We start from the raw sequence: 22,383 nt of genomic DNA, 5'->3' as shown, positions 1-22,383 counted from the left end.
GCTGGCTCTACCACTAACTTTTGTATGATCACCAACCAATCTCTTTTCTATAGGCCTCAGATTGCCTGTTGTAAATTGTAAGGCTTGGCTAGGCGCGTTGGCTTATGCCTGTAATCCCAGCATTTTGGGAGGCCAAGGCAGGGGCTTCACTTGAGCCCAGACTAGGCAACACAGTGAGACTCCATCTTTACAAAAATTTTAAAGATTAGCTGGGGGAGGGGTGGTGCATGCCTGTAGTCCCGGCTATTCAAGAGGCTGAGGTGGGAGGATAGCTTAAGCCCATGAGTTCAAGGCTGCACTGAGCTGTGATTGCGCCACTGCACTCCAGTGTGAGTGACAGAGAGAGACACTGTCTCAAAAAAATAAAGTGTGAAGCTTGCACCAAGCAATCTCTAAAACCTCTTCCAGTGTAAACAATCCTTTATTTGATGGAACCATGCTTCCTCTACCCGCCGCTGCCTCATAGAATGGAGTATGCATGTAAATGAATGTTCAATACAGTCTCATTGTGTGGATGCTCTGTCTGTTCCCTGGAAATAAAAAGTTTCCTGCCAACTGACTGATCTTAATTCTAACTAAAACATGTGTTATTTGGCCTAGATGGAAAATTTCTGGCATTTGAAGGCGGGGAGAGGATGCCATTCCCTCCAGCAGACAGACAAGGGTCCCATTGGGCTGGAAAGCAGGGATGGGAAACGGGCATGCCCTTTGGGGAAACTGGCTTGGCACAACTCCTGGGTGAGAACAGGAGTTTGTTGTTAGGCACAGCCCAGTAACATCCAGGATGCCCCTGTATAACTCTGAACTCCCAGCTATACAATAAAAATGTTAGCAACTTCCTTTAGTTATTTCCAGTCTTGCACATTTTGGTATCTTCTTGTTAGTTGCCCAACATCTTCTTGGAAGGAATCTTGAGGAAGATGTTATTACTCAGAGACTTATTATATACACAAAAGGATGATGGAGACTAAAAAAGGATTAAAGTGTTGGAAACATGCCTGGAAACTGGATTTCTTCAGGGGAGACAAGAAGGCAGAAAAGATGTGAAAATCCTTTAACATAGGGTTGACACAGAGGAATAGTGCTGATCGTTCTTAGGGCCCAACACAAAGAAATTAATACCAACTTTAAGATAGAGAACATTCTAGAAGTGAGTCCTACTAAACACCCATTTTTAAAAAACCTTGCTCAGCAGTTACCATTCTGGGGACGGTTTTTCTGATTGTCTTCTCATATCTTTGTTGCTTAGCCTGGCTACTCCAACTTTCCTTTAGGCCAGAAGTCGACAAACCCTCCTCCACAACAGTCAAGTCGGATACAGTTTACCATTATGCTGTCTCATAAGCATCTTGCAAATCTCTCTTAGTACCTATCTGTATTTGTGTGTTTATGTGATTAGTTTTCCATGTCTGTCTCCCACATTTGCCTATAAGCTATGAGAGAGTTGTTTATTCATTGCTGTGTCTCCAGGGCTGAGTGCAGTACTTGGCACAGGGGAGACATGCGATAAGTCTGCTTGGTAAATGAGTGAATGGACATATGAGCAATTTAATGAGTATTTTTTGAACTGAAGAAAATTTTTCTTTTTCAGGACAGCAAAAACAAAAAACAAATAAACCTAAAGTAAAATCCAAAAAATTTCGCAAAATATCCTGGATAGTTTGGGAATTGTCTTTGCTTCTTCGGCTCATTGCCACGGCCTTAATTCCAGAAATGCTTTTGGCTAGACCTTTTCAGTTCATTGCCAATTCTCTGATTTCTGAAATGCCTTTAGCTAAGGAAGTCCTAATTGGTATTTCAGATATTTAGAACTTTAAGATCTCTACTTCTGTTACAAAGATGAGAAGACCATGAACATCTTTGAAAATTTTTAAACATAGCTAATACCAAATTTCCGAAAAACCCATACAGTTAGTTGTTCTGAAGACATGATGCATTATTCCAAACACACATTAGCAGAATTCCACCCAATACTACAATTCTGAGGTAATAAGAAGCATAAGGGAATACGTTTGCAAAGCAATAATTTAACCTGCCTAAAATTTTCTCCTAACTTGCCGACTCCTAACTTGAAGATCAAGGAGCTGGGTAAATCAGAACTTGATTATCTGGAGCTGTATCTAAACTTGAATGTGGGGGAAAAAAGGCTAATTGGAGCAAGCGTGCTGTGCTACAGTAGAGTGTATTTTCATTGATATGTTTAACCTTTATTCCCTTCATCTGTGAAAAAGTGAAAATTGATGATCTTTGAGGTTTTATGTTTTTAATTAAGCAAAATGTTTTTCTTTCCAATAAAATCTTATATGAAGCCCAAATTTTTTTTTTTTTTTTTTTTTTTTTTTTTTAAAAAGGAAAGCTGAGCAGCTCACTGGGAGTGGGTGAGAGTGTGGGTCTGGAGTCATTTCTGTTGATTTCACCTCTCCCACTCTCAGAAACTTCTGAAGCACCTTTTTAGGAAAAGAGAAATAACAGTTCTTTTAAATGCAGTTTAACACGGCTCTTTCTTTAATTTCTAATTTAATTGAATTCTGTTATATGGGTGTTGATTCAGGCCCACAATCATTTCTATAACTATTTTTAAATAAAAATATTCCCATGTCGATCTAATTAAACTTAAGAGCTTCTTCACAGCAAAAGAAACTATCATTAGAGTGGGAAAAAATTTTGCAATCTAATCATCAAAGGGCTAATATCCAGAATCTACAAAAAACTTAAACAAATGTATAAGAAAAAACAACCCCATCAGAAAGTGGGTGAAGGATATGAATGGACACTTTTCAAAAGAAGACATTTATGCAGCCAACAAACATGAAAAAAACCTCATCATCACTGGTCATTAGAGAAATGCAAATCAAAACCACATTGAGATACCATCTCACGCCAGTTAGAATGGCGATCATTAAAAAATCTGGAGACAGCAGATGCTGGAGAGGATGTGGAGAAATAGGAACACTTTTACACCATTGGTTGGAGTATAAATTAGTTCAGCCATTGTGGAAGACAGTGTGGCGATTCCTCAAGGATCCAGAAATAGAAATACTATTTGACAAAGCAATCCCATTACTGAGTATATACCAAAAGGATTATAAATTCTTCTGTTATAAGGACACATGCACACGTATGTTCCTTGTGGCACTGTTTACAATAGCAATGCTTGGAACCAACCCAAATGTCCATCAGTGATAGACTGGATAAAGAAAATGTGGCACATATACACCATGGAGTACTATGCAGCCATAAAAAAGGATGAGTTCTTGTCCTTTGTAGGGAAATGGATGAATCTGGAAAGCATCATTCTCAGCAAACTGACACAAGAACAGAAAACCAAACACTGTATGTTCTCATTCATTTGTGGGACTTGATCAATGAGAACACATGGACACAGGGAGGGGAACATCACACACCAGGGCTTGTTGAGGGGTGGGGGGCTAGGGGAGGGATAGCAGGGGTAGGGGGATTGGCGAGGGATAACATTAGGAGAAATACCTAATGTAGATGATGAGGGGATGGATGCAGCCAACCACCACGGCATGTGTATCCCTATGTAACAATCCTGCAAGATCTGCACATGTACCCCAGAACTTAAAGTATAGTTAAAAAAAAAATCCTATGTCTTAGTTAATGGCCCATTATTCATAGCAATATTGAATAAAGAAAATGTAAATATAAAAAGTAGAGTTAAACAACATTTTGAGTTCACTACAATAAGATTGAGTGAGAAGATGCTACTAAGAAAGATTAGATACAGTTCTACATAGCACACAGAAAATACAGTGAGCAAAACATTTTAGAGCATTGTTATGCTTCAATTGTGATGCTTGGTTATTAACTTGGCAGACGTCATGCCTCAGTGGCAAGTATTTCCTTATAAACATGGACATATTTTTATGTAAACATTGAAAAGTATTTGAGGCTGGGCGCAGTGGCTAATGCCTGTAATCCCAGCACTTTGGCAGGCTGATGCAGGCAGATCACGAGGTCAGGAGTTCAAGACCAGCATGGCCAACATGGTGAAACCCTGTCTCTACTAAAAATAATAATTTAAAAAAATTAGCTGGGCGTGGTGGTGGGCACCTGTCATCCAAGCTACTTGGGAGACTGAGGCAGGACATTCTTTTGAACCTGGGAGGCAGAAGTTGCAGTGAGTCAAGATCATGCCATTGCACTCCAGCCTGGGTGACAGGGCAAGACTCTGTCTCAAAAAAAGAAGAAAAGAAAAAGAAAAAAAAGTGTTTGAGAGATTTTTGTTAAGGAAAAATAGCATTAATCTCCAAAACATGTAAGATGTATGATATTCAATTTGCATCTTGTTTATAGTAAATTGTTAGCCTTCATGATAGAAGTATGAATTAAACTATTAATGAATTTGATCAGAGTCCTTTAGATATGGTTGTGATGAAACAACTCACTATCTGTCCCCAACATGATTTGGAGAGGATAGTGCTATAATGTAAGAAAGGGTATTAAGCAGAGAGATTGATATTGGTGTGAGCCCAGATAGGATCTGTCTTCTGGCAGTGAGTCTCAGGAAATGTCCTTACTAGCAGATTTTATGAGTGATACCAGATACGCAGTTGCAGCCATGCCTTTCTTGGTGTCAGCAGCAGAACTCTTTCAAGAAGCCACCAGCCACAGCTGTACTCATTGTCACGGGGCCTCTGCTCTATTCTTTCTAAAAGGCTAAATTTGGCTTTTCTTTTTCCCTCAGCATTAAGTTTTAACTCCTTTTTCCACCCCCAGCATTGTGAGATCACATCACATTTCCTATTAGAGAGAAAGAGAGAAATTTCCTGTTAGAGAGAAAGAAGCAAGAAAGAGAAAAATGCATTATTTGTATGTAATTTGAGATTTGGAATGGGTATAGAGATAATCCCAGCACTTTATCTTAGCAAACTGACACAAGAACATAAAATCAAATACCACATGTTCTTGCTCATAGGCGGGTGTTGAACAATGAGTACACATGAGCACAGGGAGGGGAGCATCACACACTGGGGTCTGTTGGGGGGTGCTAAGGGAGGGACAGCGGGGGGTTGGGGAGGGATAACATAAGGAGAAATGCCAGATATAGGTGATGGGGGATGGAGGCAGCAAACCACTTTGCCATATATATACCTATGCAACAATCCTGCATGATATGCACATGTACCCCAGAACCTAAAGTACAATTAAAAAAAAATCCTTCTGATACTGTAAATGGTGTTACAAAGGACAGAGCACTCACTGGTGGAAGAGGGCCTCCTTAACTAGCATGCTGAGCAAGGGTAGCCAACTATAGCCAAGCCCGGACTCCCAGAGTCCACAATTTCCTTTTCCATCACTGAAAGTAAAGGGAGATCTCTGAAAGGAGCGAGAGGAAAAAGAAACTAGATCCATACCTAGAAATAATTTACACATAGTGTGGTTGTCTTTTCAAATCAACTGCATTTTCTATTATTTCCTAAAGTCATTAAATAAACCATGGCCACTGCCAGTGCTGTGAGTTCAGAGCAGATCCTGTGGGTTTTGGCAAGACTCTCTACTGGCCCTAGAAATGGGGCTGGATTGAACTGCGGCTGAAAGAATGACAGTGTTTCCTTCCTCTTGATGACCCTTTCTGGAACATGCCTGGAATGCGTGAGTGTAAGAGATGAGGTGGTGTTCACTCGGAGCCATGGCTGGGTATGTGCGTGGAAGGGAGGTGTGTGCTGGTGTTATTTTTGGAGGCTGCAATTCTACTGCTAGGTTTTGTAGCTCATCCCCTCTTTTAATGTTTTTATTATCCTAACTTGTGTTCCCTCTCCTGAGATCTTAAAAGTTACCAATGAGGCTAGAAGTAAGAGGGGTGCTTCAAAGTCAGGCTTGGGAACTCATTCTAGTGGAGATTTTCTCCCACAATCCCATGTAATGAGTTAATATTACCATAAAATGCAGCTGGAACTACTGCTTACATGAAGACTTGACTTTGAAATTTTTCTTCCTAATCATTCAGATAAAGGTTTAATTTGTACCAAGATCATCCTCAAAACATCACCGCATACAGTAAACACTGGCAATTGCCATTAAAAACAAATTGTAATGAGGACTTTATACCAGGTACAGTGCTTGACATAAGTAGGTGCTCAGAAATTCTGATAAATGGATATTAGTCAACCTTAAGTGCTCAGCAGTCATTGATCACTTTTCTTTGGCATTTTGTAAAAATTGTAACTTTTCCCCCTATAGACTCAGTAGTTGTCAAAACAGTTAAATGTGATCACAGAGGTCAGTTTAGACTCAGGGGAGCACTTTCATTCTTAACCTTATTATTCTAGAATTGGGAGCTAAGTAAGTGGATGAACTTGAATCAGGCAGATCTGAAATAAAATTTGCCCATCCATCCATCTACTCATCCAACAAATACTTAAGTCCCCTATATGTTGAGATTAGGGAGAATATTCCATTGTAAACCAGCTCCTAAATTCCTGTTCCTATGCAGAACATTTGGAGTTTACCATTTAGAGAGAGAGAGTAAATAAAATAATCACAAATTATGGTAATCTTTATGAATAAAACAAGAAACCAAATTAGAGGACAATGTAATGAGAGCATGTAGGTGTTATAGATACGGCAGGTCGAGAAGCCTTCTATGAGAAAGTGGCATTTAAGCTGAGACCCAAAGGATAAGCAGAAGGTGGCCATGCCAAGAGCGGAGAAAAGCATTCCAGGCAGAAGGAACAGCAAAGGCTTTGAGGTAGGAAAGAACATATGTATCCAAGGACTGAAAGACCAGTGAGCATTTGAGTCTCAGCTCTGCCTTCAGTAGCTGTGGAAAACCAAACTAGCTGCTCAGTCTTTTGAGCCTTCATCTCTTCATATATAATGGTGTATACATCACAGAGTTGCTGAATTTCATGAGTATTCAACAAGATAACATGCAGCTTATTTGAATCACTTTACATCTACACAAAGGTCTCTGAGACTCTAGCTGGGTCCTCATCACTCAATGTGCTTGATCTTTCTAGTCTCCTGATCTCTCTAGTCTCCGCAGACTTGAGAGCCAACCATCACTGGAGCTAGAGAACATTTTTCATCCCAGATATTTCCACATTTAAAGAGGAGATAATAGGCACAGACTCTATCTGCTCATGTTAGAACCTTTAGAAATCAAAAAAGGGAGAGATGGGTGAGGGGAAAGAGAGAGAAAGAAAAATACTGAGAAAATGATGTGAGAGGATTTTCTTTTTAAAAGTATACTTCTTCATTTACAGAACAAATTCATAAAATTTAAAGGTTGGGCATGGTTTTGTTTCTATATTTGGGGAGAGGGTAAGGTTTGGGGCTCAGTATTCAGGAAACAATAAAGAGAAATGAAATAATGATCACTGATTACCCAATATATAACAGACATAGTGCTTGGCAAGTTACATATTATATCTTATTTAATCTTTACAAGAATCCTGAAAGATAGGTCTTATTTGCCTTGTTTTAAAGATGGAGTAAATGAGGCCTGGTGGGAAATGCAGATTTCACTTAGTCACTGTCTGTCTCTTATCTGGAGGTGTTTAATGTGGAATTGAGCAATTCTTTAAAAATGAGAATCTATAAGGCATATATGTATGTAGTTGATATATTCCTTTAGAATACTTTATTATTGTGACAGTACCACAATATAATGACTAATAATGATTATAATGTCATTATCATTAACTCATCTTAATGCAACAAACATTTCCTGAATACCCAACTATGTTAGTGCATGGCTTGTTGGGGGAATAATGGGTAGTCCTTTGCAACCAGGGTATGAAGTGGGGCAGGGGAGGGTAGCAGGGTCTAGCTGATGAATGGTCTTGATGGCTTGGTAAAGAGTTTTGGATTCTGTCCAATGGAAGATAGGCACATGGTCATAATAGCATTTTAGAAAGAATCCTCACACACATTCTTTAAGACAAGGCTTTGTGAGCACCAGTTTACCCTATGGGGTCATGTTAATAACCTTAGGTCAAACATTATTCTCTCTCTTTTAGGAGCTGTCGAAGGTGCCATGGACTTGATCTTGATCAATTCTCTACCTCTTGTATCTGATGATGAAACATCTCTCACCTGCATTGCCTCTGGGTGGCACCCCCATGAGCCCTTCACCATAGGAAGGGACTTTGAAGCCTTAATGAACCAGCACCAGGATCCGCTGGAAGTTACTCAAGATATGACCAGAGAATGGGCTAAAAAAGTTGTTTGGAAGAGAGAAAAGGCTAGTAAGATCAATGGTGCTTATTTCTGTGAAGGGCGAGTTCGAGGAAAGGCAATAAAGATACGAACCATGAAGATGCGTCAACAAGGTAACATGCCTCTAATTTCTGGGCAGGTGAGGCCCACTGAGGCACACACGCACCTCTTGTCTTGGCAGCTGCTTCCTCGGGGGTGGGGCATGCACTACCTGAGTGCAGCGCTTGATGATCTCATCTGCCTCTTTCCGTGCGTCGCTGTGTCTGGCACATGAAACGTTAGAAATGAAGGAGACTATCCAGTCCAGCCCCTTGAGCAGACATTGTGCCTACTTTGTGAGATGAAATATCTCCTATGTTCTACCAAGGACTTCGTGGTCCTTATGGATATATGACTCTGTTACATGTATGTAGTATGAAAGTCAAAGCAATGAAAACAAGTGTTCATTGCCAAACCACTGGCTATTTTGAGCTTTCTTATTTGATTTTTCATGTGATACATTGCTTGTCTATAAATACCGTTAATGGAAATTAATATTTTCAGGAGAAAAATATGATATAAATAAGAATTTCAGAAGGGGAATATCCATCAGTAACTTAATTTCGTTGGTTACTTGGTGAACCAATTTTCTATTGGTTCACCAATAGAACTTGAATAACCACAAACCACAGTGGCATACAATAAGCATTTATAGCTTGTGAGTCTAAGCCAGCTGTGTTGGTAAGATGGATGTGTTGACCTTGGCTGGGATTCCTTACATGTATAATGCTGCCTGGCTACAGGCTTAGTAGGCTGGCCTTGGCTGGGCAACTTTGCTCAGTTCCTTATACGACAGCAGCTAAGGTAGGTGTGTTCTCATGTTGATGGTAGTGGTACAAGAGAAAAACAGAAATACACGAGGCTCCTTGCAACCTAGGCTCAGAATTGTACACTATCACTTCTGCTTCATTTTATTGACCTAAGCAAGTTAAACCTAGCGTCAGTGAGAGGGCACTACAGACTGAAATGACAGAGTCCGGGATACAGGGAGGGATGAGGAATTAGGGCCTTCTTTGAAGGCTACCATTCTTGGAAAAGGATCATGATTTAATTGTAGCAGTTGAGTCCCCAAGTCTAGCTCAGAAAACCCCAGAAATTTTCAGGAGGATTTTGAAAGCCTCCCCTAAGGGAGGATTATTAACACTTGCTACCACCCCACAAGGCAATGATGTTATGAAATCTTTCTCTCTAAATAAAAGTGCATCCTAAGCTAAATCTTTAGACCAGTCCACCTATGTGATGGCAGTTGAAAAGAGATGGTGTTGCAAACATTATTTAATAATTGTATTCTAAGGTTCCAGGCCTGGACAAGCAGGCAGACTTGTGGTGCTCTTGATGCTGTCTGCTGGGAGGAAGGTACAGAATTCTGGCTAAGGTGACCTCTCTTTGTGCTGCCTGGAATGATCTGGCCTCTCACCTATCAGCCACTTTGTCTGGGCTGCTGATTCCTAAAATGAAGAAGTCTTTTCCAAATTAGTAACATTATAACCACAGGGGCTGTGGACTGAGGACTTGCCATTTCATAAAATAATGACAGTGAGAGCTGTTTAGGTGTTTGATTTTTTTTTTTTTTTTTGAAGACAAGGTCTTGCTGTTGTCCAGGCTGGAGTGCAGTGGTACAATCATAGTTCACTACAGCCTTGACCTCCTGGGCTCATGCTGTCCTCCCACCTCAGCCTCCCAAGTTGCTGGGACTACAGGCATGCACCACCATGCCTGGCTAATTTAAAAGAAATATTTGTATCGCTTCTCAGCCTTTTGGCTAAGATCAAGTGTAGAAAAATTTGTAGATACCGGGTCTTGCTTTGCTGCCCAGGCTGGTCTTGAACTACCAGCTTGAAGCTATCCTCCCATCCAGGCCTCTGAAAGTGCTAGGATTACAGGTGTAAGCCACTGCACCAAGCCTGACTTTTAGAAAGCTGATCCAGGTAAGTAACACAGCTCTGCACATTGCTGATTGGCTGTTTCTTTTACAATCTAACAATCTGGAGTCTGCATTTCTTTTTTATCAGTGCTTTTCAAAGTAGAACACGCATACAGATCACCTGTGGGTCTTGTAAACATGCAGACTCTGATTTAATAGGTTGTTTGAGAGAGTTGCGGGATCCTGCATTTCTACCCATGTCCCAAGTGACGAGAGTCTGCTTGACCAATGAACCACACTTCGAGTCGCAAGGGTTTAGAGTTAGCCTCTAACTGGGATCCACCTGAAAATATTTTTTTGAATTTACTAATGGTAGTAATAAAAAGATTTGAAGGCAGCAAACTCATTTTAAGGTCAAAAGTAATAAAATCGCTATTCATTACAAATGAAGGAAAGGCTTTTCTTAGCAAAACTAGAATGTTCACCTTTAAATGACAGCAGGGCAAGTGGGAAAAGTGCACAACAGAAATTCCCAGGAATGCAGCTCTCCGTTAAGGGAAGAGAGGTTGAACAAAGGGATGTGAGGTGTGCCAAAGCTATCATGGCTGAAAGTCAGCTCTATTATTTTTCACATATGTCATTTTGGATTTGACTTGTATAAAGTCTAATCTTCTTCTGCTGATGTTTCTAAAGGAAGATGATCTGAGATTATGCCCCAGTAATTTCATGGGAACAAAATGTGAAGTGCCACTGTGTCTTTGCTGTACTTCCTGAGATTGTCCTTGACGATGTACAAATAAGAACATGTAAAGCAAACTGAACCAGAACATTGGGAGTTAAAAACACACTGTAATGATCCCTCCAAACTGCAAGTCTAGGTGACCACAGGTAAAGGATGGCTTAACTTCAGTTAAATGAGGCAAAGGCCGACCTGGATACTGAGAAACACTAAGGAGAAGACGGCTTTTAGAGTTATACTCACCTGAGTTTTAATTCTTTCTGCATCACTTACCAGTGGTGTGGCCTTTGGCAAGTTATTTAACTTCCATTGGTCTCATTTTTCATCATCTGTGAAATGATTATAATAATACCTACAAAACTGTTTTGTTTTAAATAAGTTGGTATATTCAAGAAGCACTGATTTACACAGTGAATGTTCCTAAAAGCTTAAGTAAAGTGAGGCATTGAAGAATAAGGTACATAGTAATAAGAAGAATAGCAGCTTGTAAATGGTGGGAATGGGATTTCATGGCAAATGATCTGACTTCAGAGCCAGTATTTGTTACCACTGCACTACCCTTTGGATACCATTCTCACTTAATGTTAACAACTCTCCCTGAATCTGGGCACTTGTTTTATAAAGGACAGTGATTCCACTTGAAACCCTGAAAAGCAACCCAGGGCACAGAGGAGAGGTATGAGAGTGGAAGTCAGACAGATAAGGGTTCGAGTCTACCTCTGCAACTGAGTGGTATGGCTCAGGACAAGTTACTTAATTGAAGTCATAATTTTTCCTCATGTGCAAAAAAATAGGGATAGAGATTTTATCACACACATTTGAAAATTAAATGAGGCACTAAACTATTACCAACATTACCTGCTTCACAGTAAATATTTAACAGCTGTCATTATTGTAATGTCTTGCAGTAATAAATTGATGAGACAATTTTCCTACTCAATTGTAGAAATTTTTAATATGCATTAACATATTATGGAGTTTCATACAAAATGGAAAAATAGGTAGTATGTTGTCTCCTGTATTTTAACAATAACAGCATCTCAGGCTGGTGGACAGGTCCTGTTTTTCTCGCTGACCATCCAGGGGAGGGACTCTGGTTTGAGGAAAGTGAAATCCTTTATGGTGAATCAGGAAAAATCTCCAAAACTATGTTTTCATGTCACTATTAATTCATTAGTAAAACATCATGGAAACTCAGAAATGCCTGCCTAGGGACACAGCAGAGTAGGATAAACATCAATGTATTCCTGCCTGCTGCTGACTCTCGTACATCTGGGGAGGAAGTGGAAAATCCATTTGAGATGTGCCAAAACACAGCTTAAATTGGCTCATGCACCCCAGACAGCCAAACTGGTTTTTATCAATGGCATCATCCCAATCAGTCAACAGCAGTTTGACTCAAACCCCATTGGTGATTTCATTTGGAGGTAGGGAATTATATATAAAGTTTGAAACATTTTCAGATCTAAAGATCTGTTTCAAACTGATCCATTCGAAGAAACAGAGGGTTATTTTATTCCTGCTTTCATTTGAGAAATAGCTTTATATTAATATCAAACTTCCCAAACATGATTTATGAAGTTGATAGAGAAGAGCCATTTGCACCTAAATAACACAAAGGAATATGTTAAAAGCATCAAGAAAATAGGAAAATCTAAAGCAGTTTAGTTTATTTATACTTTATTTTTCACAGTTATCCTTGAGCCTCTATTTGCGCCACATATTTTCCTGAATACTATTGTATGCCTGACGTTCCCCTAGCAACTTTGTATGTATTACTGTCTAACTTAGTCTTTATCAGATATATATCAGATGAGGACTTTTAGGACCCCACTAATAGATGAGGCTTACAGCTACTGTAACTTACATGCATTCACTAGCTAGTGAGTGTTGGATCTGGGAAGGCAAAGTCAGGACCGATTCTAGAAGCCTGGCTCTAACCATCACCCTGTGCTACCTCTCAAAACAGATGTGATTTTGCCCTCCTGGAACACTCAGTCTAGTAGAGGATATATACCATGAGCGGGTCTATAATGGAAAAAACGCAGGGTATTTAGGGAGTAGCTATGAGAGCATCTAACCTGTGTTCCAGGTGTTGTGATGGTCTCTAGAGATACGTAAATGGAAACTGATGATTGAGTAGGAGCTGGTGAGGCTTAGGAGAAAGGGAGGAGAAAAGGAAGAAAACTCATGACTTGGACATGAGTGATGAGTCTATTTGAGGAACTGAAGACATTCAAAATGGCTGGAATTGAGAGACGAATGTGGACCTGGAGAATGGTAAGTCTGGAGAACTAGGGGTGGAGGTCTTGAGTTTGTGTCTCAACTTCCATGTTTATTCACTGTTGACAGGCCTTGGGTAAGGGACTTAGTCTTCCTTAACTCCATCTCCCATATGGATAAACTGTGGCTCCACTGTCTTCACAGGGCTGTGGTGAAACTGCACAAAATGATAACAGATATAAAACTACCTTATTTCCTATGGTACTTATACAACAATTAAATTGAAAGGAGATGACTGAACTTTACCTCACTTGTTTTTCATCTGTGTTTTCACTTGTTTGTAATTTTTACTGCCATCTACTTTTTTCTCCAGCACTTAAGGAATAAGGAATTAAGTTTTTAGTTAAGTTCTGCCCATGAATTAGCCCATCCAAATGATCTTAAGCAAGTTATCTTCCAACCTAGGCCTCAGCAGTATCATTTATAAAATGAGGTGGTTGGACCTTAAAGCCTTTTGAGTGCTAACATTGCATAATCTCTGAAAGCATCAGAGCCCGATTTCTTGGTTCAAATCCTGGCTCTGCCATGCATGTGCTGTGTTATCTTAGACAGGTTACCTAGCTTCTCTGTACCTTAATTTCCTCATTTGTAAAATTAGGATAATTGTAGTACCTATCTCATAGGGATATTATAAAGAGTAATTTTTTTTTTAGTTGGAGTCTTGCTCTGTTTCCCAGGCTGGAGTGCAATAACTCATTACAGTCTTGATTTCTTAAGCTCAAGTGATCCTCCTGCCTCAGCCTCCTGAATAGTTGGGACTACACGCATGTGCCACCATGCCTGGCTAATTAAAAATTTTTTTTTGTAGGGAGGGGATCTCACTATGTTACCTAGGCTGGTCTCAAACTCCTGGTCTCAAGAGGTCCTCCCACCTTGGCCTCCCAAAGTTCTAGGATTAGAAGCATGAGCCACCATCCCCAGGCGGACAATTACGTTCGTGTAAAGTGCTTATAACAGCACTTGGTTCATAGTAGGAAGTATTAAAAGGTGTTTATTGTTTTATGGTCTAGTCAAGTCACATGACATCAACATATGTGTACTGAATGCAAGCCAGGCTTCTGTGTCATCAGAAAGCCCAGAGTAGAACACGAATGTTGGACCTCCTTCGTTAGTACTCAGCAGAGAACGATCTGCCTAGAGACATTAATGCAGAGGTAAACTCTGGACAGCAGTGAAACTCTGGTGTGATAATGCCCCTAAGAAAACAGGGTGCTTAAAAGGCACAGGCTGAAATAATAAAGAGCCGCAGAGTGGCAGGGAAAGCTACTTGGAGTTGAGCCTACTGGGGAATCTTGGTTCCTTTCAGAACACAATGCTGAGTGAGAAGTCCCACGGTCAGCTAAACAGTCTTCACACAAAGGAGCAGAAAATATAAACAAATCACATACACAGGAACAACAGCGTGAAATGGTCAGAAAAAAATTCTCACAGGAGTCCAGGAGTATGCCACAGAGAGCAAGAGCTGCATGCTTTCGGAGGGCCAAATGAAGCACTTGGCAATGTGAGCAGAAGCCCCACAAAGCCAGCCTCCCTCACCATCCAGTTCCCTGTCTGCCCTCCTTTATGGTTGGTTCATTCTAGTGCTCTGGAGAAAAGTGCCCCTCATGTTAATATCACAGATATCAGCACAGCAGTGTTGCTGTTTATATTGGAAGGATACTGACCCCTTCTAAGCACCTCAGGGCTTAGCCTACATTACTTATTCTTAACAACTTTTGAAGGTAGATATTATTACTTTTCAGTTACACATGAGGAAACTGGTATTTGCAGAGGTAAAAGCACCTCTTTCAAAAAGGGTGGCAAAGGGTGGATCCAAGCCCAGGAATGTGCCTGATTCCAGTGCTCACACTGCTGGATTTCTCTACCCCATGCTCTCTCTGGGTTTGCCCCAGGTCATCATCTGCACAAAAGGCATTCACATACCTGACCACCGGGGGAGTCTGTGCAGGACACCCATGCTAGGGTCAGCAGGAACAGCCCACAGCCAACAGCCAACGAAAGCAAGTCGACAATCCTAAAGCCCAGGTCCTTCTGAGCATGGTTTGGAGGCATCTTCTGCCCTCACAGGGTAGCTGTCTCAGCCAGTGGTGCACACAGCACTTGATCGGTCTTTCTCAAACCACCATCTGAAAGCCATGGATGAGATGAGAATGAGGGCACAGGGACAGGCTGGTTCATCACAAGGTCCTCAGCAGGATACCTATGATCCCAGGCTTGATCCTTGTCTGAATCTTTATAGGAATTCTTACTTTCAGGGGACAGGATATTTTGCTATTGATTGCTAATTTAGGTGCATTCTGGTCAAAGAATTTATTATTCACAGAGATGTGCTTTGTGAATAAATAGGCAATATTCTGGTAAATACTGTGTATTTCAATAACTGAACATGGGTTCATGAATATTCAACATTTTTAAATAGTATTATTAAAATCTTCTTTATATTTCCTTAGTAATTTTCGATCTTTTTTTTTTGAGACAGAGTCTCACACTGTTGCCCAGACTGTAGTGCAGTGGCATGATCTCGGCTCACTGCAATCTCCGCCTCCTATGTTCAAGCAATTCTCCTGCCTCAGCCTCCCAAGTAGCTGGGACTACAGGCATGAGCCACGTGCCCAGCCAGTTGTCAGTCTTTTTGATTAATTAGTTTCTGAAAGTTTCCACTGTGCTCATGGATTTGTCAGTTAATTCTGACACTTTTTGTTTCATGAGCTTTGAAATTCTGTTATTAGATGCATATATAATTTCAGGATTATAATGTCTTCCTGAACAAGACATGTGAATCAAATCTAACAAGACTTTATCAGTTAGTAGATGGTTCTGTTTTATCATTACGTAATGACCATCTTTATCCCTAAATTTTTTTAGCTTTAATTTTTTTCTGTATAAATGTTGCAATACTAGCTTTATTTAGTTAATATTTGCTATATATTTTTCTATCCCTGTATTCTCTACCTTATGTCATTATGTTGAATGTATACTTCATGAAAAGACCACACAGTTTTATATGTGTGTGTCTGTTTTAGAATTCAGATTCTAGAATGTAAGATTTTCTGATCTGAATTTGTTGTGAGCCCCTGTCTTTTAACATAAAGTTGGCATAACTTCTGCCACCTTATCCTATCTTTTCCACACCATCATTTTCTTTGGGCCTTTTTTCTCATTTTATGTCTTTTATTTCCTTCTCTTCTCTCTTGTCATCCATGTTGAGGAAAGTTAGATAGACTGTTTCTCTTCTTTTAGCGGTGATCCTTATATTGTTAACATGGGCTTAACTTAAAGCCTAAAGTTAATGCCTCCTTATTTCAGAATTTGACTTTCTGAAGTTTATGGTATAAGTAAAAGGAATTCAGAAACTCTTGTTGCTGGAGGAAAGTTAAAAGATTTTATTCACACATCTTGTCCACTAAGGCAAGGGAATCAGTCAATGTTGTGTGGCAAGCTTGAAACAGTGACAGAAATTTTCAATTGACTTATTATTATTATTTTTTGAGACTGAGTCTCACTCTGTTGCCCAGGCTGGAGTGCAGTGGCATGATCTCAACTCACTGCAACCTCCTCCTCCTGGGTTCAAGCAATTCTGCTGCCTTAGCCTCCCGAGTAGCTGGAATTACAGTTGTGCACCACCACGCCCATCTAATTTTTGCATTTTTAGTAGAGATGGGGTTTCACCATGTTGGCCAGGCTGGGCTTGAACTCATGACCTCAGGTGATCTACCTACCTTGGCCTCCCAAAGTGCTGGGATTACAGGCATGAGCCACTGTGCCCAGCCTCGGCTTATGATTTTATGTCAAATATAAAATCATTTTCCCAGTTACAGCTCAGTTCTGTCCAGTCCCATAACTATGTCAGTTCATACATATATAATTAAAAGGTAGAAGGCAAGCTATTAGATTCCATCCTTTTCTTTATTCTTCAGTCTTCCAATATTCACACCATGAGTAGTAAGTCCAGAATTTTGCTCATTTTATTTGAGAAATGCATGGGACATTCTAAAGCAATTAGAATTTTTTGGAACAAGAGCAATACAAAAGGACAAGGGGAAAAGCCATTTGGCAAATGTTTTTTTTTCTTTCACTTTGGGGAAACTAATATTTCATTCATGTTTTTTTCCACTTTGAGGAAACTTGGTTGGGATTGGAGAAGAATGGCAGATTCATAGTTAATGTTGTTTATTGTTAGTATCAGGACTTAGTTTGATAATATAGGTTGAGTATTCCACATCCAAAAACCTGAAATCGGAAATGCTCCAAGATCTAAAAATATTTTAACACCAATGTGATGCTCAAAGGAAATGCTCATTGGAATATTTTGGATTTCAGATTTTCTGATTTGGCATCCTTAGCTGGTATAATGCAAACATTTCAAAATGGAAAAATAAAAGAAATCTGAAACACTTGTGGTCCTACATATTTCAGATAAGGGATGTTTACTCTGAGCTAATCAACACAAACTTCCCCAACCAGTTGAATTATTTAATTATATATATAATTTGTATATATAGTTAATTAAATTATATTGTTATAATTTTATTATATATTTGTTTTATATATTTATTATATATTTATTTTAACACCTCTGTTTTTCACATTACAAAAACCATCTGACATCTAGCAAATGCCAGCCCTCATTTTCTGAGTCTCAAAGCTCAGTTGCTCCTGGAGAAAATGTATGACCCCATTTTTGATATTTGTTTTCTCTCTTCTACAAGCTTCCTTCCTACCAACTACTTTAACTATGACTGTGGACAAGGGAGATAATGTGAACATAACTTTCAGAAAGGTATTGATTAAAGAAGAAGATGCAGTGGTTTACAGAAATAGTGAGTATGCGTTTCTTTGCTTTCCCCCGTTATGGTGTGAGATAATCAAATAACATACGACATATTGGAACATTTTCCTATTGCGGTCATGTGGGCAGATGTTTGAAGTAAAGCTGCTATGATGTGAGCTTTCAAATTCTGTCTATGACAGAAGCCCTCTTAGGTGACATATTTGGTTACTTAAATGTATTAAAGTGGAATTCATATATATGAATGTACATAGTATATGTACATTATACAATACATCCCATCAGACGTATAAATAAAACAATAAAATCCCATAATATAATATGTGACATCTCAACTTCAGCTATATAAAATGTGAGTTTCTTCATGGCATCGTTGATGGCAGGGTTTAGGAAATTACCACAGTAAACATGGGAAGCCAGTTGTTAGCAGTTCTGGCAGTCCAACTGTATAACCCAAAGGTGTCTGGGTCCTAGCTGTGGTTTGGTACCACCTGCTGTCAGTTGCCTGATCCAGCTGGAATATTGATGGGGACCATTCTGAAATCTGTGAGTGGATAAGACTTCCAGATTGGACTAGTGATTATGGGTATCTCCTAGTTAATTGGTTAGTTGATGGGGTTACCTGTCATTTTTCACCTAACTTTGCCTGCCAACTATGTTCACCTCTCCCTGCAGAATATAAGAACTTATCCTGCCCTCATCTTCATGGGTTTGGTGGTAGATCCCACAGACTAACCTATCTGCTCTATCACTATGACTTTCTTGACTATTGGGAGAGTACTGAGTAGTTCAGCCTTTTCATTCTTCTCCCACATCCAATATGTGAGAGTACATTTTCTTTACCAAGTCAGGGAAAGCTGATTAAGTGGAAAAACCAGACAAGGAAACAGGAATGTTTCAGTGTGATCTATTGTTCTTCACTCTTCCTTCTTACTAGGTTCCTTCATCCATTCGGTCCCCCGGCATGAAATACCTGATATTCTAGAAATAAACCTGCCTTATGCTCAGCCCCAGGATGCTGGAGTATACTCGGCCAGGTATATAGGAGGAAACCTCTTCACCTCGTCCTTCACCAGGCTGATAGTCCGGAGTAAGTGATTGAGAGGCCACCATTTGTGATGGTGTAGTTGTTTTGTTAGGATTTTTAGTTGCGAATAACAAACGAACCATGGCTTCTTAAGCAAAAATCAGGGACTGGTTGGAGGTTGTATTAGTCTGTTCTCATGCTGCAAAGCAAATGAATTGGAGATACCAATCATTAGGGGAATGATAGAAAAGCCCAGATATTTAGATCTGAAGACTTAAATATTTATTTAATATTATAAATACTTGATGTAGCTGGGGAAAATTCAGGGCAAATCATTTTCTTTTTTTCAGGGCAAATCATTTCTAATTTCACTTGCTCTTTATTAAGACATACTTGAGGCTGGGTCATTTATAAAGGGAAGAGGTTTAATTCATTTACAGTTCAATATGCTGGGGAGGCATCAGGCAACTTACAATCATGGCAGAGGAGGAAGCAAACACATCCTTCTTCACATGGCAGCAGGAGAGAGAAGAATGAGAGTGAAGGAGGGAGGAAGAACTGTATAAAACCATCAGATCTCATGAGAACTCACTCCCTCTCATGGGAACAGCATGAGGGCAGCCGCCCCCATGATTAAATTATCTCCTACTGGGTTCCTCCCACAACACGTGGGGATTACGGGAACTACAATTCAAGATGAGATTTGGGTGAAGACATAGCCAAACCATATCAGAGGCAGACACTAAGGACTCCTAATAAATCGATGGGAAAGCTGAAAAGTGGCCGGGTGCGGTGGCTCATGCCTGTAATCTTAGCACTTTGAGAGCCCCTTTGAGCTGAAGAGTTTAATACCAGCTTGGGCAACATGGCAAAACCCCATCTCTACAAAAAATACTAAAATAAGCCAGGCATGGTGATGCACACCTGTAGTTCCAGCTATTTGGCAGGTTGAGGTGGGAGGATAGCTCAAGCTCGGGAGGTCAAGGCTGAAGTGGGCCAGCCTGGGCAAAAGAGCAAGACCCTATCTCAAAAAAACACTGCAAAGCAAGTTCCAGAAAAGATACGCTTCAAGGAAGAGCTGAGGCTCAGTGGTGAGTGTAAGGTTTGTTCTTGGGTTCTTGCCGAGTTTAAAAAGAAGAAACTGAGACCAACACAAGAAGATCCAATATGAAGAGTTTGTTCAGGCTCCCTGGCGAGGTTCTGCGGTCCGACAGGAGGGGCCAGAGAAGTCGCACAGAATCCTCTCAGATGTGGGGTTTTATAGGGAGTGAAGGAGCTCAACTGGTTGTGGGAGAGCAGGATTACTATTGGATAAGGTTATAAACCTTTGTTTGCATACAGAACTTGGCTGCTATTGGTTAGAATTACTCAGCTGCTATTGGCTAGAAAGACTTGGCTGCTATTGGCTAGAAAGACTTGGCTACTATTGACTAGAATCACAAGACCCCACTTGCATACTGGGTTCTTTAAGGGAAAGCCAGGCTGTGTGAGAAGGGGAGAAGGGAACATGCCTGAGCATGTCCGAGCTTTCGGACAAAAGGTGGGGGGGTGTGCGTCCGAGCTCCCAGCGAGGCAACCGGCCTTACAGTGAGGGGTGTGAGGAGGTAGAGGAATGGGCTTTCTCTCTAAGATGCGGCTTTCACCATGACTCAGCTTCAGCAATGTTTCTTTTACTTCCAAATTTTGAATTTCCAGGATAAAGAATTAAATTGGCCTAACATATATTAGATGTCTATCAGCCTAGACCAGTGAGCTATAGACAAGGGTGGAGCCACATACTGCAGGTTAAAGGCACTAGAAACTCACATTTACACAGCATGAGCATCCATATAAAAAAGGAGACCGCAATGAGTAAAGCAGTCTCACTGAAAGGTGTCTGCTCTAGGGGGATGAGTTGGACATCTTGGGTTAGACTAACATGTAATTAAACATTGCCTCCTGTAAATCCCACACTTCCCAGGTCATTTAACTCTTAAATGTGATTTTTATTTTCAGTTTTGAAAAATGGGAGAGTTAGGACTAGTAAAAACTTTTTTCCCCATTATAACTATTGAAGTGGGGCATAAATATCAACATTACATTTTCCTATAATTTTTATAGGAACTTGATGAATAGAAAGAAAACGATTTGTCCAGAATTTTCCCCAGCTATATCAGGTATTTATAATACTAAATATTTAAGTCTTCAGGTCTAATTACCTGGGCTTCTCTGTCATTCCTCCAATGATTGCTATCTCTAATTAATTTGCTTTGCATTATGTTCCCCCATTCATTTAACAAAATATGTTGATTATAACTCTGTGCCAAGAATTTTGTTGGTGTTGAGAATACAGGATCATAAAATAAATCTCTGTCCCTTGGGTCGTTCCTAGTCAGAGTAGGTACATGTATAATTAGCTAAATAAACATTGAAAAATGACAATAGAATTATGAAAAGTGTGGTTCATCTAGTTTATGCTCCATGCTTAACCACCTCTATGGGCATAAAATGTAACAGGGTGTTTTATAGGCAGGACTATTTGAGCTTGAGTTGAGAGGAATCTTTCCATGTACCCAGGACCTGTTTCCTTCTAGATAACTACTGTGCTTGACTTCTATTAAATGTCAGAGCAGCCTTTTTGTAAGATGAATCTTAAAAAATATATATATAATTTACGATGATAGCAAAACTAAAATATTCAGTTTCTTTTTTTTTTTTTTTTTTGAGACCGAGTCTCGATCTGTCGACCAGGCTGGAGTGCAATGGAACGGTCTTGGCTCACTGCAACCTCTGCCTCCCGGGTTCAAGCAATTCTCCTGCCTCAGCCTCCTAAGTAGCTGAGATTACAGGCACCCTCCACCATACCTGGCTAATTTTTGTATTTTTAGTAGAGATGGGGTTTCACCATGTTGGCCAGGATTGTCTCACACTCCTGACCTCATGATCTGCCCGCCTCGGCCTCCCAAAGTGCTGGGATTATAGGCGTGAGCCACCGTGCCCGGCCTATGTTCAGCTTCTAATGGCTTGCTTCACAGTTACCTTTACGTGAAGTTTCTGTTGACTTGGAAGAAGCAAGTGATATCCTCTTTTATTCTACTACTCAGGAGAGTCGGAATGGCAAAGAAGAAATTTGCATTCATTTCATTTGGTTTCTTTGGGGTCTGATATAACACCATGTACTAGGTGTACTCAGAGGGTAAATGGCATACATCTTTTAGGAGTGTCAGACATATCTATATATGTTGATATATAGTTGTTTGAGATAGGAAGATCAAAGTGTTTTTCCTAATCTCTGTTCTCACTGAACACCAGATGTGTAGGGATTTTTCCTTGCACCCTATCTAGTTCTCTAGTAGAAATCAATTGGGTATCCTATAGTTACTCAGTTCTGACTCTACTGGGAAATAGTATCAGACCCTACAAGTTACATGTTCAGTCCTATTAGACTACCCCCACTTTAGATGCCAGTTGCGAGCCCC

General features: G+C 40.1%; 1 protein-coding gene across 2 annotated transcripts in view; it reads left to right on the top strand.

Moving 5' to 3' along the window:
• Positions 1-22,383, top strand: part of TEK (TEK receptor tyrosine kinase) — a 116,888-nt gene that overhangs the window by 41,266 nt on the left and 53,239 nt on the right. For both annotated transcript variants that reach the window (XM_021672841.2, XM_021672842.2), the window contains exons 2-4: positions 7,986-8,297; positions 17,819-17,929; positions 18,836-18,988. In XM_021672841.2, coding sequence (XP_021528516.1) covers positions 7,986-8,297; positions 17,819-17,929; positions 18,836-18,988 — 576 coding nt within the window. The remainder of the gene's footprint in view (positions 1-7,985; positions 8,298-17,818; positions 17,930-18,835; positions 18,989-22,383) is intronic.

The sequence above is a fragment of the Aotus nancymaae genome, unplaced genomic scaffold (assembly GCF_030222135.1).
Source record: "Aotus nancymaae isolate 86718 unplaced genomic scaffold, 86718_ANA_hifiasm-v0.15.2.pri h1tg000003l, whole genome shotgun sequence".
NCBI classification, from domain to species: domain Eukaryota; kingdom Metazoa; phylum Chordata; class Mammalia; order Primates; family Aotidae; genus Aotus; species Aotus nancymaae.
Note: the sequence above shows the minus strand (reverse complement) of the source record. Positions and strands in the feature narration are given on the sequence as shown.